The following is a 10,684-nucleotide window of genomic DNA, read 5'->3' on the forward strand; positions in this document are numbered from 1 at the left end:
GTTCTTTAATTTAGCCGGAATAGCAAGCTGCTTTCGATCATCTGTACACGTGCCATTTAATTTGTGTATTACACAAATCTTTCCACGAAACAGACAGTTTTAAGTGCAAAAGGTGCGAAAGTGCAGAATCACTCCAGCATCCCCTTAAAAAGACTCTCGTCTTCGGTCTCGGTCGTCGCGGCTGCAAAACGATAAAAATAAAATAATTATGTCGCGGAAATTGAGGGGAAGGGGGGGGGGTAAAAAACACCCGTTGGTTTATTGTGTATAATTTTATTAATAAAATCGCCGAATACACATATCATTGGTATAAAACATTCACATGATCGAAACAAAATAATGTATGTATAATTGTGAGAAGGAATATAGAAGCGGGGTTGCAGTATATTCCTTCGCGATAGAGCATAGCTATCTTTACATTCTACAAGTGTAACAAGTATTTTGTACAATTTTAACGAAATTATCGGCAGCTCCTGACCGAGTAATTTGTCGTTAAATGTCTGCCAGATACCTTGCACTTTTCGTAATGTACAATAGAAAAGAAAAGAAAAAAACATTAACGGAACGGGTCTGACTACATTAACATTATATAGCACTTATAATTAGGACCCAACGGCGACTCTCGTATCTCACATCTCGCATCTCTCGTCAATGATCCGCATCCTTAGGTCCGTCGTTCTTTCTCGCGCACGTTGCCGATCCTTCAGGCCTAATCGCACAGATCGAACGACAATAATTCGCACAGATCTAGTGAAGAATAACTGCTATAATCACAATATCGCCAAACGTGACGCGTACGTATGGCACACTTATTCTACTTAGCATTCTCTTTCCGTACGTGTATATGTCATGAATATGTTACAATAAAAAGTGGGCTCGGCCGCACCGGCCGCGATCGAAAAGTGTTATTTGAGCGAAATTGACTGACGACGATCCGATAACGATTTAGCAATTTTCTCCATTCTGTGCCGACGCGGATTAACACGCGTCGGAATCCTGCCGCCACTTTTGCACCGCCTCCCGACGTGCGTCGGGTACTAGGGACGACCGCATGCCGCCCAACACGTTGCTGGTCGCCTCGGTGGCCAGGATGATCGGTTTCACGACCGTCGGCGGGATTTGCCGCAGTACACCGCCGACCGCGCCGACGGTGCCCTTGTGCTCGTGTTCCTCGCTGGCCACGCGGACCAGTTGTGTCGCAGTCTCGCCTAAACCCTGTACAAGTAGATATCACAGATGAGCGATATTCGAGATCGGGGACTTGTTTTCTTGAAAACGAGAAAAAAAAAGGCAGGAGGTAGCGAGTCTGTCGAGAGGAGTTTCGAGCAAATTCGAGAAATTCAGTAGTTGCAAAATCCGACGGAAAACTGTGTCGAGATAAATTAAGCGTGCACTTTTCGAGGCTCCGCCCCCCCCCCCCCCCGGTAAAGATCGAACTGAAAACACAGACGCGGCTCGGCGTCTGTGAAGGACCTACGTGTCACACGAAGAAAACCAAGAAGGGTTCAAATCGGTAAAGAATTTTGTAAGATTCCTCAAGTAGTCGAGTAGTATTTGTTAAAGAGGAAAAAAATATTCGGAACGTTGCGAACAATTGTAATAAAATTATTATTTCTCAAAGATATTAAGTCATACAATATGTTGCGCGTTAGACTCACCTCTTTGACTAATGTGTAAGCGTTAGCCACCCCCTCTCGAATGTCCAACGGCTGACTGTATCTCTTTCGACGACCCTTCTGCCCCTTATTCTTGCATCTCACACTGGGACCAGGGCTAACTATGTCGTAGGCAGTCTCGGCCGTGGTCTGTAACGCCTGCACAATTCTGCACGTCAGTTCTAACGCAGCCATCGCGGTGCACGTTGTAAAACTGTTTGCTCCGCGTTGCAATCCACGGACGATTCTCCCATCTTTCTGATACTGCTCGATTGGTAACCAAAACAGATCGCGTATCCCTTGAACTGCAACACAGCGCGGAAGATGTACGCGGTTTAAGAGGCTGTTCCAAAAATCGCGATAGTCATTTAATTTCCGGACGAATCGAGTCGCGTACTCACACAGCTGCACCACGGAGTACATCGGGCCCACGCCACCGAGTAAGCTTGGAAGTTGATTCTTCTTGATATCCTGCAACCATTCCGAAACTAGATATGTAAACAGTTTGTCATAGCCCAGCAATCCGTGCCTGTACGTCAATCTCTTCAGTCTTAATTCCGAACAGTTGAGTTCCGCCAGGCCCATTAGCAGACCCGCCAACGGTCCGTGAGTGAAGTCCACGCGTTTCCCGTGATAATCCAGCCTGATGAGAACCTCCGGACCGAATACAATGTTTCTGAAGACAATATTTAATCGTTAGTAGTCGACACTGCAACACGTGGCACTAGTTCTATTCGATCGGGTAAAAAAATTTCGTTGGCCCACCTAAAATATATCGGTTGACTGTCGTCGTGGACCTGGTGGATAGTCTTTGTTTTAGTCTTGTTCTCCCTGAACGTCAGCTCGTCTTCCAAAAGTATCAACAGATTCTGATCAATGATATTATTCTGCGACATATTCGTCATCGCGTCATTCGTCAACGCATCATCATTCACGCTCATAATGGGCGGATGATGCGTGGGTGTTCCTTGTTTCGATACGGGGGTGGATTGCGAGCTATTAGGTGTGCTAGAGCTTTCTTGGCTTCGCTTCGATCCACCGCCTAGTTCGTTAAAAAATTGTATTAAGAACAGTAGGCTATCTTGGTCTATGTTCAGTCGCAGTGGCAGTAGACTAAGTTTCAAACAACATTCTTGGGCACTTAATCTGGGATCCGGCCTTACATGAACTGCCTTCATGGTAAACATAATAGAGTGAGACTGCCTCGGCCTCGCTTCGCTGCTGTATTGATAAAGGAATTTGTTTATGTGCGACGACGCCAGTCTATCTCTTACTTCAATCTCGTGCACCAACAGCACCTGCCTGGACGCTTCCCGAGTGTTCTCCGGATAGACCTCGTGCTGGAAGCGAACCTTGCTCAATTGCAGTTCCATTAGTACGTCGTGCCGACGACCCGGGCCGCCTAGCGTGTGCCAATCGATCAACGATTCGTTGCTTCTCGTTGCACGCGGTGAATTCGGCACACTGCCAAAGTGTACTTCGTTCGGACTAGACTTTTTGAAGCCTACCGCACCTATGGCCGATCTACTTCTATCGGATAGAAAAGAGAAAGAATATCTATATTATCCATATTTGCAGAGTTGTACATATAGAAATTTGCTTTAATGGTTTAACTTGAAATTTTCATACCTTCCATGCGTAATATTGCCGCGAACATTGTCATTGATGGTTACGTGCTTTGCAGACTGCGGCTGAGAACTGTCGAAATCATTGCCACCGTACATATGCCATATCAGTGTCATCTCGCAAAGGGTGTATTTCAATACAGGTGCAGGATAATTCGGTGGAGTCTGCAATAGATCGGTTTTGCCGACCGGCACGGAAAAGTGATTATCCACTATTCTTAATGGTTCTTGGCACAGCGAGCGAACCTCAGGTACTCCATAGCGCGGTATTATTCCTGTACCAGCTTCCTCTCCCAAGATACAAAATTCGTCATCGTCGTCGTCCTCGTCCTCCACACCGCACGCGATCGCTTTACTGCATTCGTGCAGACTCTTTCGCGTATCTGCCTCTCGCGTACTGGCGCAGGAATCGTCGGGAAAGAAGAACTCAACCCGATTTTCAGTTATTGGTATCTTCTCGGTTTCGTTGCCGCTCTGAGTCGTCGTTCCCTTCACAGTCTCCTCCAGCGCGTCCTCCATTAGACTGTAGACTCGCTCGACCTGACTCCTACTAAGTGTGTTGATGCTCTCGACGCCCAGAAGATTTTCCTCGTACCTCGTGGATGTCGGCGGCACAGTGGGAATACTCTCGGTGCTGCTGTTTATCACGCTGTTCGGCTGCTGCAAATCGCCATCGTTGGCGATGTAAGTCAGCAGTTGCATGAGAGCGCGACCCGAGTCCGAGCACGTGCGTACATGCAGCACGTTGTTGCTCGCCCGGAGATCGACTCGCGGCACACCGCCGTACATCCTCTCGTTCAAGCGTAGCGACAACTCGAACAGCCCGAAATTCATCACGCACACGTAATCCCGTTTCAGATCCACCGACTTCTCGCGCAGCTTGTCCGATATGAAGAGCGCGACATCCTCCGCGATAAAGCGCAACGTTGACGTATTGGTCTGCGCAGTAATGTTGCTCGACACGCTGAAATTACCGAGGGTCACGACGGATTTTAGCGGCAGATGAAGCGGCCTATAATCGATGACGCAATCCCACAAGTGCAGATGCAGCTCAGTCAGAACACCCGGCGGTGTATAACCGGCGACAGGATGATCCGCTACGTCCAGGCAATCCATCAGTTCTGTGAACCACGAAGTAGCGGCGGAACACATTCGGTGCCTCAATGTAGCATTGCTTATACCTATCGCAACCCGGAAAGTCTTTATACGGTGCGTCTGATGGGCCGCCTGTATCCTCACCGCGACCGTCACCATGTCCTTGTCGCTAGGATTCGCCGTTACATTACTACCGGATCCACTACGATATATCGTCCTCTCGCAATACCGCGGCCTAACGCTATTGATGCATCTCAACGGCGGTGTCTGCGACGGACTTGTCGTCAGACCGCAGTGATCCAGCGACACGCTCCTCATCATAGCGCAAGCATAGCTCAGATTGACATTTCCCTTGTACGCCGTCACAGAAAATATCGTAGCGTCTTCTAGTCGTATGATCAATTCCCCTTGTTGTCCGGGTATGACGTTACGCAGAGAATCGCGCACGGGCGTGTACATAGACAGGAGACCCTGATTGATGCTTAGTGTCATCGCCAACTTGCTCTGTGCCTTCTTCGACGACATCCGTGTCTCCTTGTGACTCTTCTCGTTCGTTGTAGAATGGAATATACCCTCCTGGTCCGAGTCGGAGTCGGAATTATACTGGATCCCACTTTTGCACATGCTGAATCTGTAAATGATATAAGATTTAATAATATCTCAGAATTTTCTACAAAATTGTTGTAAATATTTCAGAACGTTACTTAGGATAAGTGGATTCCTGTAAGAGAGTAGATGCGAGATCGAGGCCAATGTGATTTTCCATGTGAGTGGTGTATTTCGGCCTGGGAGCCGACGGCTCCCATAGGAACAAATCGGTGTTGAATCGATTGTAGAGCTGTTCGTAAATGCGTTTAGACGGTATCTGGACGGAAGCACAAGGTAAATTGATTTCCAGTTGCAGTCTAGAACCGTGTATACCTTCTTCAATAAATTCCAACATTTCTTGTCGATTGCCAGGTATAATTAGCTCTTCACCGTCACTGTTGGAACGTCGCAAAATTTTTCAATTGCAAATCAATGGAGATTTATTCCAGAATATTTGAAAACGCGGACATCGCACTGACCTTTGTTCGCTTTTCTGACCGTGTTCGTGAGATTTCGAATGGAGTGTGTCGGATTCGCGCATGATTCGTCTAGAGGTAAATGGGGAAGGCGCATGTTTCGGGGTTTTCTCCAAAGTATCGTCTAAAATCCGCTTATCGTTCTCTATTTCTTCTTCAGAACTGTCCTCCAACGGAGCACCGAGACGTTCTGGATACACAATGATCACTATTCTCGCCCAACCAAGGTCGTCGTTGACTTGCTGATACGTCGCAGTATCGTTCTTCTCGTCGGCTGTGGCCAGACCGATTTCGATTGGCGTATCGCCCTCGGTTTCTACGTACAACAACGACAGCCGTCGACATTGCAGTTCATGCCTAGCTAGATAGTGAGACCGGCTGTCCATAGTGGAGTGTACTTGTGCATCTGTCATCTGCACTATCATATAGTCAGATCTCACAGATCTCTTCCACCACGGCGCACGACTCATATCGTGTAGTGGTCTTAAATCTGGCACAGGGAATCTGTATAAGAAAGAAGACTATATACATATATGTATATATAAATCAGGGTTTAACTTATATATATGAAATATTATTGTTTCGTTTGACGTAGTACCTCAGTTTAATCGTACACGATGACGAAGAGATTTTGACGTCTACTCTAGAATCTGGCAGTGTTGCACTGTCCACAGCTTGATCAAATAACGTCTGTTGATTCTGAAAGGTATGCCATGACTTTTAACATTCCATCAATCAAATAAGACTATAGGAAAACGTAACAAATATTTGAAAATAAGTATCCGGATAGATTTTCTTACACTTACAGCATCTCTAGCATTTATTACGGGATTGCAAGTACATATTGGCTGCGGGTTGAGAATAGCAGATATTCTATCTACAATAGTAATGTCTACTTCGCCTCTGCACGGTTCCATTTGAATACTGAAAAATGCAAATGTCACCATAATTCATTGGTACTTTACCAATTAATAAAAATTGATTAATACCGTTTTATTTAGATATTTAAATTATTATTGTTACAGTTGGCTCAAATTGGAAGGCAGATATTTACTCAAACTCTGTGCGTGGATGTGCAAATTTCGTCATGTGAGTGTGTCGGACAGCTTTTTGCGTGTATTTAAATCTCATCCTAAAATCGGTTTTATTGGAAAAGCCGATATTAGTTGCGTTTTCCTTCGTAAACGCTAACAGCTCGATAAATTCCATCGATGGTGTTCTATACGAGCTAGGGTTATTGGAGTCAACCAAACATTCTACAACTTCCAAACTAGCTAGAGTCAAGCTTCCTGATATCGCAGAGTACTGATTAGTAGTCTTTTCACTCCCCTCGACCACTAGTGGCGCAGCTAGTAATCTATAATCAATCGGTACTTTTAGTTAACACCTAGAAATACTAGAATCAATCTGCCATAGATACCAATATACCTAATATGACTAAGTCGACAAGCCTCTGTGAGCGATTTTGACGCTGTATCAAAATCTTTACTTCCATAGCCGCCCATAGCGAACGTTCCCAGCTGCCTGAAAAATTCCTTCGCCGCGTTTCTCATCTGTCTTATGCTGCTAGAAGTTAGACCGAGTTGTTCCACGCATGGCGTCAGTATATCTTCGTGCAACAGAATTAGTGCGACGGAAGACACCCTTATGTGAAACTGGGTAGTCTCGGCGGACGTGTCGTTGTCTATGTTGTGTCTGTGTCTATTGTGTCTCGGCAAATTCGTTGCCGAACTTTTTGAACTAATGCTGCTGGTCGATATGCTGCCCTCCATACTGAAATTATTACTTGTGACCGAATCACACATCGATGAAGTTCCCGGCAATTTCATCGGTAGGAATTCGTCCTCATTATCAGATTCATCCACAGATCCAGTAGACCATCCTTGAGCATATCGTAGATCCTGCAATAAATATAATATTTTAATACGAGAGCGTACAAGTGTCATCGAGACAGCGACAAACTTGCATACCGTAGTCTTCAAATCTTGTACAGGATGTGTCTGATGAATAAGCTCGCGTTCTATACGATTAAAATCACTGCTAGCCATAGGTTTTTCCACATATCGTCTCGGAACAACATTACTGACGTCTTCTAGATCTGGAGACGCTAGGCCATGCGCTAATTCTATCAAGACGTGAAGCTGCCTAGGACTCAGGAACAAAGTAAACGCTCCGAGAGTAATTTCCAGTTCTACCTAAAATACATATCAATCCTTCGTTTAAAAGAAACAGAATAATTGGATTGTAGGAGGAGAAATGTATTACTTCTGGGTGAATACCTATCATTTCTCAAATGGAAAGATTGGCATGAATTCGTGGAAGTTTATCTCACCTTTGGTCCCGATATTCCTTCTCCTTGTTTCATTTTTAATCTCACTTCCTGCCTACCCGCTAGCTTGGCAAACACGATGGGATTTAACTCGCTTGAGTTGTTAACAGCATTTCCTTCCGGAGGAGTGTGCAGAACGCTCTGCGTAGGAGACATTTGTGCGGAGGTGAACAGACTGTCCGAGTTCTGTTGCGGTGGAAAGAAACGAGGGAAAGTTGTGAGTATTGTGTCCACTCCGCTGCGATATCCGTTCAAACAGACGTTCATACCTTAGAATCGGGAGTGGAGCACGTGCTAGCCAACATACTCCTGGAGAACGTTCTTGCGCGCGAGGGAAATTCGTCGGTGTGAAAGGTCACTCCCTCCATGTAAAATCGCTTAGTGGAGAAGGCTGAAACGATGTAGCCCTTCGCAGACTCGTCGGAATCTAGAGACGTGTTACTGGGATCTAATCCAGCCTCGTCGGAATATTCCAGATTCTGTATCCACACCTCGACCGCCACTCCCGTGGAAGAATTCAAGGGTACGTGCTCCAAACGTATCACAGTATCGATAAATCTCACTTTGACTCTAGACAGAACTGAGATAGACGCGCGACAATGAATACAGTTGCGGATTCAAAAGTACGGTAGTGTAAGTGACGTGTCTTACTTGAATCTATAGTCTGTGCAAACAGTTCCACCGCCTCCAAGGGCTGAGCATTTCCCGCGCTGGCCGCGTCCTGTTGCAGACACTCCTGAGCGAGCTGCATACTGGACGTCATGGAACTCCACATGGACTCGAACATGGACGTCCCCGTCTCGACTCTCTGTCGCGGCTGCACCGTAAGCCTGAGACCCTTGACTTCTACGTAACTCGCCTGGCTAAGTAACGTCGACCATGGTATACTAAGAGATATCTCCATTATGAAACCGTCGACGAATTCCAGCGGGAGATGCTGTTGCTCCCCCATCTCGTTGAGCGCCTGCCGCATAAAATGTTTACCATTATTTTACAGGCATCTTTCTCGACCCTACTCAAAGGCGTGATATTCGAGTAAGTCTCAGTCTACAATAGATGATTTAAGCTCCAAGCTTTAACAAATTGACCAATCACGGTCAAGTATGGGTGGAATACGCGGCTGTGATTAGTCAATTTCTTAAGGCTTAGGGTTTAAGGTCCAGTTTCACAAACGTCAGTTAACTGTTAACCAGAGTTCAGTCGACTTCCTATCTTTCTCAATCTTGTTATCCAAGAAGAGACAGAGGATCGATTAACCATGGGTTAGCGGTTAAACGACGTTTGTGAAACTGGCCCTTAATCTCTATTGTAGACTGGGACTAAATGAACGGCTGTACTACGTAGAAATGAGAAATGCAAATGGGACGAATTCAGCGCTCCCACTCCCCGAGCGAAGAATCGATCAATCGCATCAGAAAATATCGGAAGAAATAGAGTCTGTATAAATTAACATCCATTAACATTCCAAATGCCGTGATATTTACTGATGACTCGCACTATGTTATTGCGCTCAATTAATTCATGCACAAGGTGCAACCAACTGCGTTTGACGGTCTGGCCACAATGGCCAATGCGTAGTAATTTATTGTTTATCTCTTAAAAAATATATATACACATCGTCCCGAAGGCAAAATAGAAAAATTTACGCAATTGATAGAGCAGCACGAGGCAGGCGATCAGTAAACTCTTCTTCATTACTCATATATATTTATCATTTAACTCACGCACACACGTCAATCGTACACGCGCGTGCGCGCTCGCGCGCGCGCACTCACACCGAGCCGATTCGATACAGTGCGTTAGTCGCTTTTGGGACGAATTGTAAACTAATCGTCCATTTCCACCGCGTCATATTTTTTTTGCACTCGCTGTCGCGAAGGGCATAAAAAATCACGACCGGTCGTCACGGCGTAGCGCGAGGCATTTAAAAGATCAAGTCGCGATCAGCTGTTCGAAGAGGCGATATTCGCAGCGACGTAAATACGCGTCGTATTGCGCGCGGCACGAACACGCGCGTTATATTTACTGAGCGGGCGCCGCGATCCTAACTGCGTTATCTCGGCGGAGTCGCGCGACGAAAGGACGAGCCCGAGACAAAGGGAGACGCACGTTGCGTACCTGCACGTCGAGGCTAACGTTGACGACTCGTCCCGTGCCATTGTACAGATCGACGGTCAACTGGTCGAGCGTGAGCTCCTCGAGGAACTGGCCGAGGTAGCGCTGTAGCAGGTACCTGCAGGCCCTCTTCTTGATGTCCGCCGACCAGCCGAGCCAAGACATTTTGCTCATCGCTCCGCGCGCGCGTTACGCGATCTTATCCCGAGGTGAGTCGCGGCGTATCGCGTCCGTAACAGAGTATCATCTCGTCGCTCCGGGCACGTTGTCGCGGGGCATATCTCGGCGTGCTCAGCAGCGTGGCGCACTGTCCGCACGAGTGAGTCGTCGCATCCCAGTGGCGCGCGCACCGCCCGCGTCCATGACGCTCGCCACAATGCCCCACGACGCGCCGATACTCAGCGGCCCGCTCGATTCAGTTGATATCGCACCGCGCCGCACCGCTTCCCCGCGAAGTCCGCGTATCTGGCTGGATCGGATGATTCCCCTACTCGATGCTCCCGTCGCACGCCAGGCGTCGCATTGCTAGACACCTATCTCTTATTTCAGTGCCTCCAGCCAGCCCCGACAGGGCGCGCCATCTTGCAGCCGCCGGCACCATGGACCTAATGCCCATTCTACACCTAGGGATGATCCTACTTGTGGCTCATCCGATACTCGCTTCTATACCTAAAGCTAACCCTACTTACAGCTTATCCGAGGGAGTAGTATAAAGTGTAAAAGGTTTACACTTTGGTTGGTTTCCAATCGTACCAAAGTACAACTACAGTGTACCTTTTACACTTTATACTACTGCCTCGG

General features: G+C 46.9%; 1 protein-coding gene across 2 annotated transcripts; it reads right to left on the reverse strand.

The window, feature by feature from the left end:
- Positions 1-257: 257 nt before the first annotated feature.
- Positions 258-10,405, reverse strand: LOC105566731 (autophagy-related protein 2 homolog B). Of its 2 annotated transcripts, XM_012020959.1 has the most exons (16): positions 9,887-10,403; positions 8,420-8,732; positions 8,038-8,348; positions 7,772-7,954; positions 7,410-7,634; positions 6,868-7,340; positions 6,494-6,796; positions 6,246-6,363; positions 6,038-6,138; positions 5,443-5,943; positions 5,080-5,358; positions 3,285-5,006; positions 2,421-3,185; positions 2,057-2,331; positions 1,659-1,960; positions 258-1,215 (listed from the first exon to the last, which is right to left on the reverse strand). In XM_012020959.1, exons 1-16 carry the CDS (start codon positions 10,055-10,057, stop codon positions 979-981), a joined length of 6,279 nt encoding a protein of 2,092 aa, XP_011876349.1. In that variant the 5' UTR covers positions 10,058-10,403; the 3' UTR covers positions 258-978. The 2 variants fall into 2 exon arrangements, with proteins under 2 accessions (XP_011876349.1, XP_011876350.1); XM_012020960.1 differs by lacking the exons at positions 258-1,215; positions 1,659-1,960; positions 2,057-2,331 and having other exon boundaries at positions 2,503-2,697; positions 2,930-3,185; positions 9,887-10,405.
- Between the last annotated feature and the right edge of the window lie 279 nt (positions 10,406-10,684).

Source organism: Vollenhovia emeryi, unplaced genomic scaffold (assembly GCF_000949405.1).
Source record: "Vollenhovia emeryi isolate VEMERY1.0 unplaced genomic scaffold, V.emery_V1.0 DF939142.1, whole genome shotgun sequence".
Classification (NCBI taxonomy): Eukaryota; Metazoa; Arthropoda; class Insecta; order Hymenoptera; family Formicidae; genus Vollenhovia; species Vollenhovia emeryi.